Genomic DNA, 22,846 nt, shown 5'->3' with positions numbered 1-22,846 from the left:
AGAAGCGTCTAAGCGACAGTATAGCTAGAAGAAGCAACTGTATATCTAATCTGATGTCATATACATAGGCATATGATGTTTCTCTATAATTTATTCTGGATTCAATAAATGCTAATCTTCGTACAAAATCTATATTATTGGTATTTGAAATACATATATATATATATAAATTTAAGCAAACTTTGCTTAAATATTTAAAGATTAGTAATTTTTTTCTAAATGATTGTAGCTCACTTATAGGCAAAGTGTCAAAAAGTTTGACCTAATTACGAATAGAAACAAGTTGTTTTTGTTTTGATAAGAACTTTTTGATTAGCTGATTAATAACAAATATCAATTTTATTCTGTATTAAAAAGCAAAACAGCCACATCTTAACTTTCGGAAGGGTTGGACATTGACGTCGTTAATTCTCTGATTAAAAATATATTTCTCTTTTTTTATGCCTTATGCTTTGATTGTTAACCATTCCGATTCAGATTTGATTAAGGATTTAAGAAAAAGAATCTTTATAAAACTTTTGATTTATGGAAATTGTGATGTTCTAGCACCCAGCCAAAAGACTAGATTTTTTAATGTAATTTAAAAAATAAATGTAATAAAACAAATTTTCTTTCTTTCTATTTTTCAGATGAAAAGCGGCTGCGGAGCTAAGCGCGAATAGCTTATTAGGAATAAATTTTAATTTAAGATATTAGAAAAACAACAACGGCAAGTACTTTGAAGGGGCGTGAGAGATTTGGAAGCGATCAACTGGAGGAATAGAGAGATTAGTTGGCCTCTGTTCTATTGCAGAATATTGCGTCACATAATAGTACAGTTACAAATAGAGATATATATATAGTGAAGAGATTTGGCTAGAAAATATGTCTACAGCAATGCGAACAACTTTGCAACCAGTTCCTGAAGCCCTGCCCGCAGAGAATGTCTCAAATGGGACGGCGACTGCGACGGCTGCAACGCCAACGTCAACGGCATCAAATGCCACAACGACAGCCGCTGCTAGCACAACAACTTATACAACAAACACAATCAGTAGCTCGGCGCATTCTGTAAAGGATCAGCAGCAGCAGCATGACTCAGCCAATGCCAACATTGTCTCACTGCCACAACCACCAACACCAGCCGCAACAGCAACAACAACAACAACAGCAGCAGCAACAACAGCAGCGGCTGCAGCAGCAACAACAACAGCCGCATCAGCTGGAACCACGACAATGTTGCCAATATCGTCCTCGAACTCAGCCAGCAGTAGCAATAATACAACCACTAGCACACCTGTGCCAGCAGCAGTAGCAGCAGCAGTAACAAATGCCGCGCCAACGACAGCAAACACAAACCACTCGTCGCACCATCAGCACAGCCATCAGCATCATCATCATGTTGCCAACAATATGAGCACGGACGGTGCACGGCTATCGAGCAATAATGCCACCGTCACCACTGGTCCACCACCATCATCAGCGATCAATCATCATCATCATCATCCTCCGGGTAGTGGTGTTGGCGGCGTCGGCGGCGGCGGTGTGGGTGGTGTCGGTGCCAGTTCCGTCAATAAGAACGTTTTAAGCACACACTCGGCCCATGCATCTGCCATCAAACAGCGAACATCATCAGCTAAGGTAAGTCCAAAATCAAATATATCACTCAATCTATACATGTCCCTGTAACTACGTCCCAGTTAAGTTAAGCTCACTCGCAAAGCATACATATTTACATATTTATAGGCTATAGGATCGCTTAATGTCAAATGTCCTTTTGTCAAATATATTCATATAATATATATATATATATATATATATAAATATATATTCATAATCTGTATACTTTTTATTGTAACTATTGTATAAACATTATCATTGTGTTGCCATATCTGAATACTTTTCCATATCAAATTGTCCCAAAAATGTGTTTCAAAGATAATCTTTAATTGTGGCTAAGGGATTTATATATACATTGAAAATGAAGAGAATGAATTCTGTCAAGTTTTTAAATAAATATATATATATCAAGAATCTACTTCAATATCTTTATAACAAAAATTCTATTACTTTTAAATCTATCTACAATATCTATTAAAATTGAGAGGATATTAAAGTTGCTTTATGTAGTAGATATAATCAGTAAGTCCAGTCTATCATCATACACTCATATATAGGAATTATCGCAGGTTTATCTAGCTTAAAGTCAGCGTTGTTTCCTCTTCAAAATTGTCAATATAGGGGTGCAGGTGTAGCAAAGTAAAGATGATATATATAATCTGACAATGTTATATATGCGTACATATTCCTTATCTTAAGTATTTAGCTTTGATAACTCAGTGGACATATCCATATAATCTGAGCAGAAGATATTTGCGAGTATTTGACTATAAATTTAATCACTTACCGAACGTAGTAGTTTTATAATGCAGGTAGATTAACTTTATGATGGACTATAAAACAATAGATATATGTATGTAAAATATCTAGATATGTACTTTCGATGGTATGTCAACTCCTTTTTATATGTAGTGCTATACCCATTGGTAATATTCAGATATGTATATATATGTACATATGTATGTATTTTTTTTCATACTAGGCATTCCTGAATATATTTTAGATGAGTTCCTATTAGCAGCCCTACTTTAAAAAAGGTTATGAATAACTGTATTTGACTAATATTTTTTTATAGAGCATCAATTAGTCGTATATTATAGTGAAATAATGTTATATATGTACTTGGTAAATTCTCAAATGGTCTCTTGATGTGTGGGCGCAAGTAACTATCATATAAAATACAAGTGCAAGTGTAATCGGCAGAAAATGAGTGTGAATGGCAGAATCAAAAAGAATACCAATTTAAAATTATCGTTACTTTTCTCCCATTCTCACTCGTTTCTTGCTGATTGATGGATCATAAAAGCCTCCAGCTCGGATCTTTTCTACATACTTAGTTGAAAACTGCTTTGCTCTGCACGTCAGTTAATTTTTCTTTTGATTGTCAAAGCTCTCTCGCTCTCGCTGGCTCTGTCGCCGACTCTCTCGCCGAAAAAGCTTTAAGTATATTTGCGTGTATGTGTGTGTCTATCTTCGCCTGTTTGCGTGAGGTACGTCACATGAATAAATACGTACATACATACATGCGTACATGCACTGTCAGCATACATCGGTATGCATGTGTGTGTCTACGCACATATATATGTATATGTTGTCATTTTTGTTTTTGTTTTGAATCATACTCAGTTTTGAATGACGGCAAAGATCATGTAAATACATATACATATATGTATGCATACGCATATATATTTACATATTCATATACAGTCTGTCAAGAAACACTTTACACAGTGGAAAAAATCTCAATTTTTTGACTTTATGTAAAAAAATAAAGAGTTTTTGTTTAATTTAACTAATTTTTTTTAATGGTTAACTGTTTAATAGGTATTTTTAAATCAAATTATAGAAAACAGAAACAAAAACAATAATGGTGAAACTTGAAAAACAACAAAAACTTAGATTACTCATATTTTACACTGTCAAGAAACTCTTTACACACTTCTTATATATTGTTCTAAATTTAAAATGTAAAACTAATTATAACTAATTTTGAAATACTTAATATTTAGTATGGCCCCCCTTAGCATTCTGTACATGTTGGAGTCTTCTTTTCATTGAGTTGACCAAGTTTTGAATATACTCTAGGGGTATCTTCTGCCACTCTTCCAGTACGAAAGCTTTTAGCTGTCCACGGTTGGTTGGATTCCTTTTTCCAACCTTTTTCTTTAAATAAGACCACGCATGTTCGATTGGGTTGAGATCTGGGCTTTGGGGTGGTGTATCCAAGACCTTTCCGCAGTTGTAAAGCAACCAATTACGTACATTATACTCCTTATGTTTTGGATCGTTGTCTTGGTAAAATTTAAAAGTTGGCCGATTTTCACTAATAAAGCCAAATTTGGTTGCGCTTTGGTGTAAATTTGTCTTCAAAATTTGAAAATATTGCTCGGCATTCATTGTGTTTTCAATGAATACCAAATCACCGACTCCTTGGCTGGAAATGCAGGCCCAAACCATAACCGACAGCTTTCCAAATTTGACTGTTGGAATGATATTCGCTTTGTCGTAAGCTTTAGAGACCTTTCGCCATACTTTGGGCGGACCTTCGTTGTAATACAACATTATTTTGGTCTCGTCGCAAAATATAACGTCCTTCCAATACTCCTCTGGGTGCCTAAGCATAGTAAGAGCAAAACAGAAGCGCTTTTCCACATTTGTCGACGACAGCAAGGGTTTCTTACGTGCCACTTTCGAAGAATACCCATGCCGTAGAATAGCCTGACGGATCGTTTCGTGGGACACATCCACACCACACTCTTCTTTGAGCTCCTTGGCAAGAGTTCTGGTCGAGATTTGGGGATTTGATTTGATCTTTCGCATCATAAGGCGGCTTGCCCGATCAGATATCTTTTTTTTTCGGCCACCCACACCCTTTGCCTCAAGTCTTCCCTCATTTTCCGCGCGACTGAGAACGTTGTATATGGTTTTTCTTGACACAGAAAACATTTCCACTAATTCTGGAACTGATTTGCCCAACTGCCGATTGTAGAAGATCAATTGGACAACATCGAAGCTTAATCTCTTTCCGGGCATTATTAATCAAAATTTGTATTGCTTTTATATGTGTACTCAGCCAAATTTCGCACAAAGTGAAAAATAAACACAAAAATAGAGATGCATAGACAGATTCTAAAGGCATAGTTAACGGTAAAGCCCCGTTATTTCTTAGAATCAGAGCAAAACAGATGAAGAGAACAAAATGTGTAAAGAGTTTCTTGACAGTGTAAAATATGAGTAATCTAAGTTTTTGTTGTTTTTCAAGTTTCACCATTATTGTTTTTGTTTCTGTTTTCTATAATTTGATTTAAAAATACCTATTAAACAGTTAACCATTAAAAAAAATTAGTTAAATTAAACAAAAACTCTTTATTTTTTTACATAAAGTCAAAAAATTGAGATTTTTTCCACTGTGTAAAGTGTTTCTTGACAGACTGTATGTACATCAAACTTTACGTACGAATCAAACAATTTTATAGGGTGTGTCGTTCTTAGCTCTGTTGCTTCCAAGATTAAACTATGCCCGTTCCACAGTGTTCAGTACGAGCTGCAAAATTGAAAAAAAAAATTGTCTGAGCGAAGCGCGCGCTAGAACTTATCCAATATACAATGCCGCTCGACCCAGCCAATGGTCGAAAGCTTGTTTTAGTATTAAGTTCCACTTCATTCGTGTGGTCACCGTCGCGTTCGCCGTTGTCGCCGTTGTCGCTGTTATTGTTCAACGCTCGCCAACGGTACTGTTGTTATCGACAAACAATAGTTGTTAGCAATGCACATTTATTCGATTATTTTTACTTCAGTGTCATTGCTGCTTTCACTAAGCGCTGCTTAGCTTCTGTTACAAAAGAAAAAAAGAAGAATAATACTTGTGCCTATGCTCCAAGAATCACATTTTGTTTAATTCAAGTGCAAGAGTGTGCTGATAAGAGTATTTTTTGTTGTACGCTCGCATTTTATAATTGCTTAATGAAAATTTTAAATGATTAATTACATACAAATGTATGTATGTATGTATGTATGTCTCTACATATGTATGAATAATACTCATCTGTTTCTATACACATGTATATAAATATGTACATTGTTGAGTAATTTGTGTTAAATACGTATTTGTTTTGGCTTGATTGTCATTGTACTCTAGTCGCAGAAGCAGAAGCTCTCAGCTCGCATCCGACTAAGCCAAATCAATTGCGAATGATAAGTTAATTTAATTATACGCTACTTACATATGCACATGAGTGTGCACACACTCATATACACACATATAAAATATTGTGTGCTGCAATACAAACAGTAAAACAAAAAGAACCGATAAAAATAAAGAAAATCATCACACATTCCTACACACACAATGCACTGACTATGTACATGTGTGTGCGTAACTTTGGCTTTGTATGTGTGTGAGTGAGACCCAAGCAGCAAGTGAAGCTTTAATATAATACAAACGAGCTAACCAGAAGAATGGCAACAGCAACAACAATATCAAGAGTGATTAAGTAAATGAGCGAAATAAGAGTGAAAAAGCAAAGATTAAGAAGACAGAAGGAAAAAAAAACAAAACGTGCCGAGCTTTTTTAAAACTTGTGTTGTCACAAATGTGGGGCTTCATCGCCTCTGCTTCTATTTCGGTTTTCGTTGTCTCATTTATCTCGGTATTTCGGGCGTGCGCGAGCGCGACTAACGCGTTCCACATTCATAAGTGTGTGGAATGCGTTCTGTGTGTGTGCGTGTGGACCTTACAATCGTTCTTTAAGCTTAAAAGCTTTTCCATCCGTACATTCATAATTTATAATGTATAAAAGGTTTAAAATAAAATGCTGGTGTGTGAGTGTGTGCGTGTGTGTATGTTAGAAATGCGATACTCGGCAAAAGATAAGACAACGCTGTGTAATTTTTGATAGAGCACATCCTCATGTGAGACCCAACAGAAATTGCAAACAATATTAAGAAACGCCTTGTATAGGAAATACATGTAATGTGAAGACGCAAATTATAATCTGTATAAAATGTGTATGCAAATTAAGGCCAGACCTTCAGATGAACTGATTGAAACTGTCTTTAATATTCATTAGAGCTAAAAATACAATAATTTAAAAAAGCTGCTCTGCGAGATGGATAACAAAGCATCAGCTGGATTGTGAATTTGTTGCCGACTATTGGCACACATACACACAAAGACAAATACATATATACATATATTGCAGCATACATACATACATACATATAAATATAGTAGAGAATTAAATGATTGTTCAAATTAAATTTATTCAATTCGTTGTGATATGTGTCGGAGAATTCGCGACGCGTTTGAATGTGTAAAATAAATAAAAATAAAAATCAAACTAAAATTTGGCAATTACAAAACAAAAGGCAACAACATGGGTCAGACATCGAGTCATAGGCAAAGCCTTTCGAACAGCCACAATCACAATAACAACAACAACAAGGATGAATCGAGTGCCATTGCTTCAGCTCAGTTTGCCAGTCGACGGACATCAGCACGCAAGTCGAAATCATCTTCGAAACACTATTCACCGTTACAAAAAGACGAGCTTTCAATATTACGCGATTCTTTGCTACGCAATGGCAGTATTATGCGCAAGAGCATGACCGATCCACAACGCCGCCCTGTTACCATAAGCGAGCTAACAACGACTCACGCTCAAGCACAAGCATCGAGCGTCGGCTCTGAGGATTTGCTTGTGAGAGAGCGAAGAGAGAGCTTTCAGCTGCCCATCGAATGCAGTGCAAAGGTGGAGGATGTGGCAGCGGCATCGGCTCCACGCAATGAGAATCGCAATGAATTTTACATTGTCGGCGATGGTTATCATAAGACGGATTATTGCCATTATCGTACCCCCAATGGTAATTTCCATAAGTTACCATCGGATTCGTTTCACAAAATGTCCGAAGGCTGCTTTGTGCGCATGGCTGATGGCGTATTCCGACGCCTTGAAGTACCAAAAGCTCAACAGATATCCCGTCGTGCATCCAAGCTCGACGATATCTCAGGCGCTGAGAGCAATGATAATGGCTTGGGCGGTGCCACCAGTGTTAAAAGACAGTTATTAAACTTTCTGAAGAGATCGAAGAGTCATACACCCGCAACAATTGCAAAGCTACAGAAAGACAAAGACGATGCTCGACTTGAACGAAAGCAACGTCTGTCGAATGCGATGCGACAAAGGGCGCTAGAATTGAAAACATCGTCATCAGTGACAGGTGCTAAACTCAACAATCCGAACAATAAAATCGTTGTTACTATGATTGAGAACGGAGGTCTACCGATCGTGGCCACCAGCAAACCCGATCGACCTAAAAGCAAGGAGAGCGCATCTGTTGTTGCTGACAAGGCGCGTACATCAAGGGTATGTACTGAACAAGGTGTGGGGGCCTTAAGATCGTAGAAAGTATTTGAAAAAAGTTGATTTAGATAAATATTTGCATACCTTGCGCCCGTTAAAATGTTTATAAAAATGTTTATTATGTTTCTAAAGAAAACATCTGCACTTTTCAATAAGATATATATGGACATGAACATTTTTTTTATACTACGGAAAAAATCGAATTTACTTTTTATTATCTGATTATTTAACTCAATGACCATTGAGATTTGACAATGATACGATATACCTTTATATATATATAAATAAAGCCTAAAGACTAATCGCATATTTTTATATTACTAGTAATATATAGTAATATAAATTATGATGTAATTTCTTTTAAAAATATATGGATATAAATCAATGTTTCGCGCCGTGGGTTCTTACATGGATCGTTATCTTGTGAAACATTTATTATAAATTCTTTGTTATTTAATACTTCTTAATGAAGGATGTCTTTTCTTAGTGTTATGAAAGGTTACTGGAGGTGTGTCTATATTTCCTCCAGATCTGTTCCACGCATATGGAGCTAGTGTCGACTCCATAAGATATAGTTTTATCACTTAATTATTGTCATAAAATTTCTGTTTGGCATGTCTAATCGCTTGTAATTTATTTGATATGAAGATATCGAAGCGAACTGCTGCGCAGACAAGCTGGGAACATTAAGAACTACCGGCTTCATCTTAAGAGAAAACTAGTTAAAAGTTTCTAATCTTAACTTGTTTCGAATCCCAAGCCGTTCTTACTTTCACTAAACAGAGCGATGACAAATGCACTAAAGAGTTTTATTCGCTTTATCGACTTCTGCAAAAGAATAGAGAGTGCCAGATGTCTTATGAGGAGATTCATTTGTATGTGTAATTACTATATACTATATATCTCGAATAATTGCTATGACTATGCTTTTGTTGGTCATATATAAAAGATCATCAATTCTAGATCATAGATCATAGATCATAGATCATAGATCATAGATCATAGATTTTAGATTTTAGATCATATACATCATAGATCGATAGAATCCAGACTATGGATCATAGAGCATAAATAAAATATCACATAGATTACAGATCAATAGAACATTGGTTATAGATCGTAGATGCTAAATATGAAATCATAGATCTATAGAATATAGATTAATGATCATGAATGACATATAAAAGATCATCGATTGCAGATAATATCATAGAGTAGAGTTACTATGGCTTATGAACTTTTTATTTTATTTTACAAAATACAATATTTTATTTTTATAATGACCACACAGTTAATGCTTTGTTTATTATTACTTTTTTTTACATTTTAACCATAAATTTACCTATAGAATTGAAAAATTTCTATCACAGCTTTAGCTGCCCGCCCCTCATAAATATAGACAGAAATTATTTATCGCAATAAAAAAAAAATTTGACCCAGTTTTAATTCACCGTGTAATAAAGATAAGCGTTAAATGGGATCGTTTTTAAACCTTTTCTAGAAAAAGTTTTTAAACAGTTCAATAAATCTTTAGTTAAATAACTTCGTGAGCATATTCTAATTATAAAAAGGTTTTCTCAATTTTGTATTTGGTTTAAATTTATATCTTGTTTTTATTTCATATACTTAGATGTAGATATCTTATATCTGAAATTCAAGAATTCGTTCGGCGTTTGTGTCTGTTTTTCAAGTCTGGAAGGGTATTCAATATTCAATTTGAAGAGTATTTATTTGTTTTTATGTTTCGATAAAAAACATCATTTCTGTGTTGTGCTGCCCACGTATCTGTTTCTGTTTTGTTTTTTTTTTTTTAAGTTTTGTATTTGTCTTTAGCAGTGAAAACATGTTGTGCCTCATCAGTGCCGCGCATACCCTATCCAATGTGTTCTTGGATATTGTCATCGGTTTTGGGCTTTATATAACAAGTTTAAGTTATTCTTTTGAATGCTGAATTAACCGTGTTTTTCTTTTGATTATTATTTCTATTTTATTTCAGATTGTCCAAAAAAAAAGAGAAAAAAACGAAAACCCGATTGTTCTCTATATCCAGCAATATATCACAAAATTTATATATAAACTATTTTTTTATTTATTAGGAATGCGTTGAAATTGATTATTTTAAATAAAAATAGGGCTCATTTGAAAATGTAGTATATAATATATATATATGTAGTATATATATATATATATATATATATAGAAGATAAGATTCGAAAAGATAATCAACAATGTATCTAGAGATGATACTGTTGACAATTTGCCTTATTTTAATAACCTCTATTTGACAGTCAAGTCTTATCGGAGTACACACTCCGCGTAATGAATCTTTTTATTTTATAAGTTTAAGCAGTTTATAGAATTTCGTTGACTTCATTTTCTGATTTATCCTGTGTATTCTACTAATTAAACAGATAAATGCTTATCTTTTTTATTGTATTACAATACATATTATTTACATTTAGTCAGTTTGGAGGACTCACATATATTCTATTAAAATTGAACTGGCTTATAAATAAGTATTTTTACACGATTATTCAACCTTAGCCTTCCCGTTTTTCCCAAGTTTAACATTTTTATATCAACTGGTAAATAACGATTCTCTAGAGGTACATTAGTTCCACAACCAGTTCGTCAAAAAAGCCTATTTTATTTTATACCGAAATATATAAATTACCTCGTTTACCGATCAAGAATGTATAAGGTTCTTTATCTCTTGCTCCATCTCTTTATCTATCTATCTCTATCTATCTATCTGTCTTTATCTCACTATATCTATGTCTATCTGTTTCTATCTTCTCGATCTCCCTGTACCTATATTTCTGTCCCTCTCTCTATATATATTTTTCTTCATCTGTCTCTTCGCAAGCTTTTTAAAGAAGTAAATATATTTCGTTTGAAACAACTCGATATAGATTAAATATTGCTATATATTTTTATACCAGTTAGCTTTCAAGTTTTATATATTTATTTTATTAATTCCCTTTTTTAGAGTCTCAATATTTATAGAGTATTCTGCTAAAGTACCAAATTTCGCACACAAACTTGTCTGACACTGTTTCTGTGTCAGGTAAGCTAACAATTTTCGTTATTTCTCAGCGTTACGCTCAGGTGATATCAGTATGTTCATACACGCACACATGCTTACGTGCATCCACACCAGCCTCACACTTACATAAGTATATAACCATGCATATAACAGAGTTCTTATCTAAAGTGTCGACTATAAGATACCCAGGGCCCTGGTCATAAAATGCATAATCGTTTACAGAAATAACTGTGTTACTCCCCTCTATATCATCTTACATTTATTAAAAATATGTAATAATATAACTTCTATTTGCTATTCATTTATTTATATTTGAATAATCTGAGGATACGTTAATAGTTATACCCTGATGATATACTTAAAAGCAACGCTGCTAATCAATAATTATCGATTTGTGCGGATATTAAGTTGTATAGATTCTAATTTTAAACGTCTGTATCTATTAAAGTGCCTGAAAATTGGGTCGGAGATGGAGATGACTCCGTCTACCAACTTGGACAACTTTTTTATACATATTTTGAATGGTCCAGGGTATACAAATCAGCGCACCAAACGAGCTCTTTGTCAAGAATAGACAGATATGGTGGAATTGAAAACTGGTGTGTATATGTGTGTGTTAGTGGGTGTGAGTGTATGTGTGTATTTGTAACTGAGCGTGTGTATGTGTGTGCATTTTGAGTATTTCTTTTATAAGTGTTTGCGTGAGTGCGCGCGGAATACACTAATACTAGTGAGAGAACCACACCAACAAGCGATATTTGCTTGTATATGTGTGTGCGCGCGTGTGTGTGCATGTATGTATATGTGTATTGAGGCCGACTTTTCTGTCTCTGACTCTGCTGTTGCTTGGCGTATGTTGTTGCTGGTATTGATACTGGAAGTACTCGTACTCCAGTTGCTGCTGTTACTGTGGCTAAAGTGGCTGTTGGCTGTGTTAGCTGCTGAGCTGTCGCTGTAGCTGTCACTGCCTGTTGACTGTAGTTGACTGCTGGCTGACGGCGTTTACGTCAGAGTTACAAACTGTGCTTATTTAAGAAATCTAAAGCAGAGTGTATATATATATGATGAATACTTATCTACTTATAGTATAAATTCATACAGTTGTGTTTCTCTCCAATTACACACCGCATACGATTGATAAGATCTCCGATAAAAATATAAAACGAGCATTACAATGTTAAATATCTATGAAACAGGCAACGAAATGTTTGCTTTTCCATAAGTGAAAATTTTTTTTATTGTCTGAGAGTGGCTTATTTACTATGTTCTTGTGCTCCAGTGTATGAGGATGGAGTGACGTGACTGTGTGTGTGTGTATGTTTCTATGTGTGCGCGTTAAAGCTTTTCGCTCTCCGAGCAAGAAGAACTGAACAAAAAAGTGCGCTCGCACCAGTAACTATTAAATTTAAACAGACTTAACTACTGAATTTAAACTATTTACATACATATGTATGTATAAAACGAAAATTCCTAATGAATCATAAATAAAGAGAGCAAGACGAGAGCGCAACCAAACGTGACGCGGTCACAGAACACAGAGTGTGAGAGAGGGCCTCTTTACTGAACTTGTGCAACAATCGTCTTGCTGAGCGCGAACGTGAGCGTAAGCCGACGTAGTCTTTAGCAAATACCAAATACATATGCATACACACAAGTACAAATGAACTTATATGCATTGGTTGCGATAGCAGTTACTTTTGCACAGGTGTCTGTGAGCATAAGTGTATGTGTATGCTCTCACTCTCCATCTTTTACGCTCTCACAATTCGTTGCTTTTTCTCGCACTCTGCTGCGTAGAAGTGTGTTTCTTTCAGTGTCACCAAACTCAGATTAGCTCTTGTCTATGAGTTGGCTTTTGTCGTAAATATTACGTTCGCTTTCGCACTCGCCATATGTGTGGACATTTATATTTGTAACTACATATACATATATAAGCAATTGCATTTGAGTTAGTGTAAGCGTGTGTGTGTATATGTGTATGTGTCTTCGAAGTTTTAATGCGCAGCAACAGCGACTTGTTGAATTAAATATAAGTATGTTCAATAGCAAAGAGACAACGCCAACAAACAAAGTGCCGTTCATTCAATCTTTTGCGGCGAAAGCAAAAAGAGCTTGCAAGACCAAAAAAATATCAAAACACACACAAATACACCTATGAACATTGGACAGGCTACGCATACTAATGCATCTGCCAGTGTGTCATGTGCAGGCTGCAAGTGTATTGGTATTAGATTGACTCAAGAAAAAGCGCTTAACTAGGAATTAAGTGAAAAATCAAATACTAATACTTCTCTAAATGCCCAATTATATAACCATACAAAAAAAAAAAAAAAACAAAAATTTGAATAATTTGAGAGAATGATGATAAAGCAGTATACAATATATATTTTAATTTATATATTTTAAATTTAATCGTGCCTGGCTTTAAGGGAAATCTGTTAACTGATTGTGCACTGATTAGATGTAGTTGAGTTGTTTTTAAGGTGTTTAATCGACATTCACTGCTCGAAAAAGTTTCGCTACATTGAAAGTGCTTTCTCTTCGTTATTGTCAATAAGAAAATAATACAATTTAATAAAATGTGATTCGGACTTGAACTCGTTTTTCGACCAAAATAAAAACTTTTAAGTGAACTTGCAAACAAATTGATCGATATAATTATATATGATGAAAGTTAAGCCGATTACAAAAACATTTTGAGTGAATATTTTGATATATATTATATGTATGTATATATATAATATATATATTAAATATTATCAAAAAATTTCTTTAATGAATACAGAAAGTCTGACTAAGCTTCTATGATAAAACAAAAAATAAAGTGTCTAACTAAAAGCAGTGCAAAGTAAAAGAAAAAAAAATTAAAGAAAAGTGATATTCTAAAAGAAAAAAAACATAAATGGATCGTGGTGTACAACCGGAACCGACAGCGTCACCCAAAATGGAGACAACTGCGCCGGACCTAAATCGAGGGGATGCTTCGCGTAAAAGCGTTCGCCTCTATGCAGCACGCAAAGGCTTAGCGCCAGCGCCGCCCAAATTAGGGCTGGGTACAAGCAGCAGCAGCAGCAGCAGTAGCAGCAACAATACCAACAACAATAGTGAAAATAAGAATAACAACAATAGCAGTGATAGCGACAGCTTGCCCCAACACAGGAGACAACAGTTTGCCAACAGTTCAACGACTGCTAAGGAAATCGATCTCAGCGATGCGCAGCATGTGGACTATGATGCAGTCGTCGAATTGCGTAGGCCAGGTGATATAGCAGTGCCACTGCCACGCGTTGCCGTTTCAGCTATACCAGCGCTTCACCTACAGAGCCAGAGTCAAAGCCGGCCAAAGGTAGCGCCACGTGTTCAAATGTCTGCCGAAGATGATGTGGGCGTTGCTTTTGCATTGGGTTCAATTGAGAAGCATATACTCAATGTGGAGGAAAGTTTCAAACAGCAACAGCTCAGTGAACAGCAGCAGCAGCAGCAGGAACAGTCTCAGTCATCCATGGATGTGGTCATACGCAAGCAGAGCAAGCGCTATGGCGAGACAGAGAATTTACTGCGGCCGGGTATTAGCGATATGTCATCCGAGAATGACTTTCAATATCTGGGCGGACGTCGATCCCAGCTCGATGATAGCAACGAGCAAATGATGACTGAGTTTCAACGCGGCAGCGACGGACGCAATTCAATTGGTGCCTATTCGAAGAACTCCTCAGGTACGGTTAGTGGTCGGCCAGGAGCGCTAAAGGCTAAGCTCGCTCGCACTGCCTCGGATACGAAAAACACGGACACGGTGCTGGCTATGCGTGCTAATCTGAAACAGAAAGAGCATCAGCATCACGATGCCAAGCATCAGCAGCAGCAGCTGCAGCAGCCTCCTTGGCGACCGTCAACCAGTCAAGATCGTCAAGCTCCAACGCCAGCTGCTAGAACCTCGGCGAGCAGAGGTAACAGCAGCACAAGCGTTGTGGACGGAGGCTCTGCCTCAAAGTTGACAGCGACAACAATTTCAGCTAGTAAGCGACGCGAGGAGAATTTGCGTCAATTTGAGGCGCTGCTGGCACAGAAATCAACGCATCGTCATGCAAACGCTGCAGCTGCATCGAGTGGCACCAATGCGACATCGAGCAGTCATGCGTCGGCATCTGCGGCATCAAAACGTCGATCGGAGCGTCCCATTGTCGCACCAATACCACCATACAGCTCCAGTCGCCCAGATACTGGTCCTCTGCCCGTCGAGCCGCGATCCACCAGCTCCGGGTCCGGACACCATCGCACTCCAGCTACCAATGCAGCTGTCACACGTACCAATGTATATGGCAACAGTGTTGCTCAGGTAAACCAATCTAAAGCGCAGTTCAAATACATTTTTAAACATAGAACTACTTTTAATAATACCTCAGGGGCGGGGAGATATCTCATAACTATTTAGCAAGATTCAATTAAAATTGACGGTAAACTAATTAGTGTTTGAATTTGTCTCTTTTTGCAGGGTTCCCCGAATCTGCAGATGCGAAGCAGTGCTCCGATGCGATGGCGTGCCACTGAGGAGCATATCGGAAAATATAAGCTCATCAAGACGATCGGAAAGGGAAACTTTGCCAAAGTCAAGCTAGCAAAGCATCTGCCTACTGGAAAGGAAGTAGCAATAAAAATAATTGACAAAACCCAACTAAATCCTGGGTCACTTCAGAAACTTTTTAGAGAGGTTAGCTATTCACATATAAATAGATAATTCTAATCATATACTGAAATATTCCATTTCTTATATTATATATAGGTTAGGATAATGAAAATGCTTGATCACCCCAACATTGTTAAACTTTTTCAAGTAATCGAAACGGAAAAGACGTTGTATCTCATCATGGAGTATGCCTCAGGTGGTGAGGTTTTTGACTATTTGGTACTACATGGGCGTATGAAAGAGAAGGAAGCGCGTGTTAAGTTTCGTCAAATTGTATCGGCTGTGCAATACTGTCATCAGAAGAGAATAATACACAGGTAGGCATTCTATATAACTCGGTTCACAGGGTCTTCCTACAGCAGGCTTTACGGATCAAGAAACAGAAATCAGAATCGGAAATTTGAACAAAGTTCTAAATGCAATTTGTCATTTACTTGCAATTTGGACCTTAAACTTTTCATATATGTCGTATCAGACAAGTGTCATCAGCGAATTCGCATTCATTTCTAATGGAGCTTATCAAACGTATAGACGTCTGTATTTTATGGCAGTTTAACATACAATTTCCGATTCGAAATCTAGGCAAAGAATTCTTTTAATAATATTTGTGAGTCATTTTTGACTGAACAAACACAGAGAATAATTCAATTTTGTCAAACATATCTATCTATATCTTATCTATAACTTTATCGACTTTAATATTTGTGTGATTTGTTTACTTTTCCTAACAGGGACTTAAAAGCTGAGAACTTATTATTAGACAGCGAGCTGAATATAAAAATAGCTGATTTTGGATTTTCGAACGAGTTTACGCCAGGTTCAAAGTTAGACACATTTTGCGGCAGCCCACCCTATGCAGCGCCCGAGCTCTTCCAGGGTAAGAAGTATGATGGACCGGAAGTGGACGTGTGGTCATTGGGCGTTATACTGTATACGTTAGTGAGCGGATCCCTGCCTTTCGACGGTTCCACTTTGAGGGAGCTACGCGAACGCGTACTCAGAGGCAAATATAGGTAAGATGCGTATATACCTATATAGATAAAACTATAGATGTAATAATGTCTTTTTCTATATTATATAGAATTCCATTCTATATGTCAACTGATTGCGAAAATTTGCTGCGCAAGTTTCTAGTACTAAATCCTGCTAAACGTGCTAGTCTTGAAACAATCATGGGCGATAAGTGGATGAATATGGGGTTTGAGGATGATGAGCTCAAGCCCTATATAGAGCCAAAACAAGATTTAGCCGATCCCAAGCGGATAGGTAAGACGGGTACTGTATACGAAATTCATTACTAATATTATTAACGAATTGTGTGTCAAAAGTTTTGCCTGTTGATTATTTTTGTATTTTCTTGCAATTGATATATCTATATATATATATCGTATTCTATTGTGATGTAAAACAGTATTTCAATTTGAATATTTTTAATTTTGTTTTGTATACTCAACATATATACACATATGAAAAACAATATGCCCCGTTTGTATACTTTATAATTTCGATTATTATTGTATTTTGTTGTTAGTTTGCTACATACATAAATACGTACATATTTGCTTAAAAATTCTCATACAGCTGCGGGGGTACAAACCGGAGTTAAAGACAAAGCATCGGCATCAGCATCAGCATCGATCCGACGCAGTGCATTTGACTTGATGTTAATGATGATCTTTTTAATCGGCGAATGGAAAGTGCCACACCAAAATGTATGCAATCCCTTGTGGAGAAACGTTATTTTGGAATGGCAATCATCATTAAATAAATAAATACTCTTTGTTTCTCTATCTCTTACAACTTCTTTATTTTATTTCTTTGCTTCAAATTATCAAGATCTGCCGGGAGAAGAAATAAATCATACCTGATATATATATATATATATATATAAACTTTCATATTATATATATATATATATTATAACTATTTCTAAATGCTTCATCAGGGTTTCATTTATTCGAAACTTTTCAACACATATCTCCGGTTTGCGTCCTTAAATTCGATACGATAATAATCTTAATATGTACCTATGTATGATGATAAAAAAAAAATATATATTTTGTTGTTATTTCAATAAATGCATGGCAATGTTGTAAACTTTTGTTAAAATATGATTAAACAAACTAAAAAAAAAGAAAATTAATCTGTAACTCTTCTGAAACTAAAGGCTTATATAGAGCACACAATTCTGGCAGTACTCGAACAATTTGCGAGAACTGTTCAAGCTAAAATATTATGTAAATGTAATGAATTTGCATGTAATGTATACCTATCGACATTTGTAACTACCAAACTAAATCATTTATACATATATGAATACCCAAAGAATATAATTATATTAAATGCCTTGTCAAATTTTCTTTTGACAAATGTATAGAAGCTCTAGTCGCAATGGGCTACAATCGACAAGAAATCGAAGCGTCGCTGGCTCAGGTGCGTTATGATGACGTGTTCGCCACGTATTTGTTACTGGGTCGCAAGAGCACTGATGTAAGTGTGATGCGGTTTCTTTTTTGTTTTGAATACCCTGGAACTATATATTTCGTTTGCTTTCCTGCTCTGCCCTTCGCTTAGCCTGAAAGTGACGGGTCACGATCCGGATCATCGCTCTCACTGCGCAACATCTCTGGCACTGAGGCTGGGGCTAATGCTGGCAATGCGATCGTGCAAAGTCCCACACATCGTGGCGTACACAGAAGTATATCGGCGTCGAGTACCAAGCCAAGTCGTCGAGCTTCGTCCGGTGCGGAAACGTTACGTAAGTCCCATAACGGGGCTGCAATTTAGTGACAATGACAATAACATGTTTGTATAATTTCCCACAAACCAGGTGTTGGACCCGCAAATGCCACAACAACCGTTACGGCTGCTGCAATAGGCGTGGCGCCTGTCAACCCAAGCAATAATTATAATGCTGTTGGATCAGCCGCCGATCGTGCATCAGTGTAAGTCTAGCCTAAGTTCTTTCAACATGTGTGAATAGTTAGAAACTAGAATGTTTGAAGCAACTGCCCAATAAAATGGGTCAGGGTATTTCCAAGTCAGGCACTGCCAACTAGAGTACTCTTTCTCCTTAGGTAGAGATAAATATAGCAATAGCATCTATTTTAATATACATATATAAGTTTCTCTTGTCATATCATTTGTCTGCTGAGGTGTCATTTCTCTTGCTAGACAAGACTAAATATACCTAGATGTATACTGATACAAATTCTTAGTCTCAGGCTATCAGGTACATATTAATATAGATAAAGTGCGAATGTAAATTATCACAAAGTCGTCGACTTGCCTTATATAACATTTTATATTTACTGAATAATTTATCATTTCTATTTACAGTGGCAGCAATTTCAAGCGTCAAAATACCATAGACTCAGCAACAATTAAAGAGAATACGGCACGGCTGGCCGCACAGAATCAGAGACCAGCGTCTGCCACGCAGAAGATGCTAACCACAACAGATACATGTAACTGCAATACGCTGTTAACTTCTCTATCAAATGTCACACTTTTAATCGGTTTAATCTTTGGTTACAGCGCTGAACAGTCCAGCTAAGCCGCGGACAACTGCGAAATACGATCCCACTAATGGAAATCGCACAGTTGGCGGTACGAGTGGCATTATACCACGACGTTCGACCACACTCTATGAAAAGACTTCATCGACGGAGAAAACCAATGTTATTCCTGCAGAGACAAAGTACGTGAATGTGGTAAACGTAACGGTGTATTATCGTTATCCCTCCTGTTGGCACACCCATAATGATTTTCGATTATATTTTGCCTAATTTTCCGTAATATGCATTAGTTATTTGTTATCGTTATCGTTATTGTTATTGTTATTTTAACTGACATTCGTTGGTCGACTCGCAGAACGTTTTTCAATTTGAAAATGATTTTTTTAGTTGGACAGCCAGACAGACAGTTAGTGCCTCTCGCTCGCTAGTTTTATATTATCATCAGTATATATATATCGATTTCTTCTCAGTTTGCACATATTTATGGTTAGTTTAACAAGTATATAAACAGATAATGTTATGTTGTGTATAGAGCATATGTACATATCTAGATTATCAGTATATATTACTATATACATCTATATATATATATTTCAGCGCACAATTGAGTTTTTCTATTATTTCTAAGTTGCAAAACCAAAAATCAATTATTATCAATACCTTTTGTTCATATATAACTATATATTTTCGTATAACGAGGTGTGGGTTATGTTTTTCAAAATGTATATGTTTAGTTTTAAAACAGAAAACAAAATCAAAAACAAAATCTAAACAAAAGAAGCTCAATCCATTGCAACTCGAATGACAATGACTACAACATATTTACAATTTTTGCCAATTTTTCGACTAAACATATATGTATAAACGTAACCAGCAGTGGATCTGCAGCTACCGCTGGAAAGGGTCACACAAAAAGCGCCTCTATTTCAAGCCCTAGGCCATCCACTGATGGATGCATATCAGTATCAATTGACCCACTTGGATCGAGGTATACACTTGCGTCATACATTAGCAAAAAAACATTAAAACTAAATTTAATCCAATTTAAAAAAAAAAAAACAATTTTTAATTATTGTTAATATTACAAAACGTTTTTTTTATGCTCCTTTAAAAATCAAATTGGCCGCTTTTTGTTTAAATCTTTTATGATTTGAGTGAAAGTTTTGCAAACGTTTTACATTTGTTTTAGAGCAGAACAATATTAATTCAATTTTGAATTTGGTCCTTGATATTGATATAAATTGAAGCAGGTGTAATTAGGCCAGTCAGTCAGTCAGACAATTGGGATTTTACGTGTGTGACCAAAACCTCTGTCCGACAGTCGAACTGTTTTTCAACCTTGTTGTAGAACATTTATTTATTTTCTTTTGTTTTCTGTGCTCGTCCAAAAACTCACAATGTTGCAGATGTTTAGCATTTCATTAATTAGTTTTGACGTTTGTCGTGCAGCTGAGCAGCTGAGTTTTTGCATGTTTGCCTGCAAATGCATTCATCTGAGTGTGTGTAGTCTTTTATTTAAATACACTTATACACGTGTCGAATCATACACTCGAATAGGTTTCAAAATGCAAGGGGATAAGATTTTTCATATATATTTATTTAGCATATTTTGAGCAGATTTATATAGCTCAGACACTTAAGACAAGAAGGCCCAGAAAGTACAAATCTTTTGACATTTGAAAGCAAAGTCAGCTAATTTATCAGGCTTAATTCTGTTTACCCTATCGTAATTTTAGCTACTATATGAAAGCTAGGTCTATAAATCAAATAGATATACGTATTATAGGCCCAAAGTCTATATGAAAACAAGTTCTATATTCTTTATATTCTTTGACACAGACCAAAACTAAACAAAGTTATTGTCATTACCATATAAAAGTTTATTCAGATAGTACAGTTAAATATATATAAGTCTAACTTTTTGATTATTTGAGAAACAGAGTAATTTTGTTATTCAACAGATGTTTGATAGCAATATTTCAATTTCAATTCAGTTTAGTTTTATATATAGAACTGCTTTACAGATCTAGTAATCAATAGAATTTCCAATTATTGTTTCACAAATATGAATATTTTACTATTTTTATGGCCTACGTATAGTCTGCTTTCGTTTGTTTACAGTTTGTTGTCATATATTCGTTTAGCTGCAGATTTCTTACTTTCTTTTACTAATCCGATTGAGTTTTGAAAAGAGAAAACAATGTAGAAATGTGTTTGGTTTAATACTATTTTGTTTATTTTTATTATAACACTCTAACAAATTTGATCCATTAAATAATGTAAATTTCTTATCTTTTCATGTTTTATACAATTTTGAACAATAACTGTTTATAAACCAATTGTCTAATTTTGATAACTACCACACTACTACTACTACATACATCCAATCTTTGTGGCGATCAATCGAACCAAACTCTACAACAATCTCCTTCGTATAATCGGTGTTCGTAAAAACTTTTATCTCTCACATTTTTTACAAACAAAAAAAATATGCAAATTAAAATCCCGTTAAAAAATGTGATTTTGAATTCGAATTATCGATTCAAATAAAACATAAAAATTAATTTTGGATTCGTAACCCCCGAACCGATCCGATCCGATCCGAACCGAAACGAAACGAAACGAACAAACTTTGGTGAGTGAAATTTGCAAAACAAATATATTTTAAGCGAGAAAAACATATAAGTATACTAAATAATTTAGAGTAATTCCTTTTTAAATTGCTTTACACATATTGTGGCATGCGCGGTATTAAGTCCAGATAATATATATTCTCTTCTATTTGTTTTTGTTATTATTAAACCTAAATGAGATTATGTCTGTTAATGCGCTGAAACAAACTTAATATGAATGTACTTTGTGTCTGCATAACAGTTGATGATGACAATAATGTAGGTAGTTCCTAACGAGATTTGCTCATCACATAGACATAGATATAGATCACGTAAATTCTTCATTGTGCATGACTGAGGCTCCAGTTCCCAAGTAACTTCACTTCCGACAACTTGTTCTCATTGGTAGATCGAAAATTATTTTATATATATATATATACCCATAAGTTGATGTTGTAAATTCGATTATATAATTCGATTGTGTCTATTTCTCTTTCGACATCTTTGTGTATCTATCTAACTGCCTATCTAATCTGTTTTATATTTTTACTACATTTTTTAGTGGATCTCTTGAAACACACATACTTAAATACTAAGTAATACAGAAGACAAACTAACAATAATTTATATGTTTAATAGGCCCAGCTCTACTATAGCTGCTATGTATGAATTTTAATCAAAGTTAGGTTTAATTAATTATAATAAAATCGAAATAATGGTATATGGTCTTCAATTAGACGTGTCCACATATGTACTTTGCTTATTGCTTAACGCTTAGTTCCATCCATTATGTCAACTTTGAAAACTGAACGTTTTTTGCGAGTACATCTCATATATATCATCCATTTAAGGACTGTTTTCAGACTTTACAAGATATATCCACTCAAAAAATTACTTTGTTTGAACTCTTTTTGCCATCAGTTTCCATCATTAATTCAAATACTTGCTTTAACAAACTCTATTATATAGTCGATTTCTATACTTAATTTCTATTTTTAAGAACGTAATTTTAAGAGCTCGTTTTT

The 22,846-nt window shown here is 35.3% G+C and overlaps 1 protein-coding gene across 19 annotated transcripts in view; it reads left to right on the top strand.

The window, feature by feature from the left end:
* Positions 1-22,846, top strand: part of LOC111600095 (MAP/microtubule affinity-regulating kinase 3) — a 34,420-nt gene that overhangs the window by 3,788 nt on the left and 7,786 nt on the right. For 4 of the 19 annotated variants that reach the window (XM_023316045.2, XM_023316042.2, XM_023316040.2 and 1 more), the window contains exons 1-11: positions 11,908-12,058; positions 13,793-15,343; positions 15,500-15,715; positions 15,788-16,008; positions 16,423-16,704; positions 16,773-16,966; positions 18,069-18,181; positions 18,266-18,449; positions 18,522-18,636; positions 19,031-19,158; positions 19,229-19,391. In XM_023316045.2, coding sequence (XP_023171813.2) covers positions 13,910-15,343; positions 15,500-15,715; positions 15,788-16,008; positions 16,423-16,704; positions 16,773-16,966; positions 18,069-18,181; positions 18,266-18,449; positions 18,522-18,636; positions 19,031-19,158; positions 19,229-19,391 — 3,050 coding nt within the window. In that variant the 5' untranslated portion in view covers positions 11,908-12,058; positions 13,793-13,909. Of the gene's footprint in view, positions 1-629; positions 1,621-5,277; positions 5,331-5,396; positions 5,537-5,583; positions 5,600-6,966; positions 7,965-11,907; positions 12,059-13,792; positions 15,344-15,499; positions 15,716-15,787; positions 16,009-16,422; positions 16,705-16,772; positions 16,967-18,068; positions 18,182-18,265; positions 18,450-18,521; positions 18,637-19,030; positions 19,159-19,228; positions 19,392-20,083; positions 20,198-22,846 lie in introns of those variants that run through there. The other 15 variants (XM_023316035.2, XM_023316048.2, XM_023316055.2 and 12 more) reach the window with 13 other exon arrangements.

The sequence above is a fragment of the Drosophila hydei genome, unplaced genomic scaffold (assembly GCF_003285905.1).
Source record: "Drosophila hydei strain 15085-1641.00,03,60 unplaced genomic scaffold, DhydRS2 tig00008130-arrow-arrow-pilon, whole genome shotgun sequence".
In the NCBI taxonomy this organism is placed as follows: domain Eukaryota; kingdom Metazoa; phylum Arthropoda; class Insecta; order Diptera; family Drosophilidae; genus Drosophila; species Drosophila hydei.
Note: the sequence above shows the minus strand (reverse complement) of the source record. Positions and strands in the feature narration are given on the sequence as shown.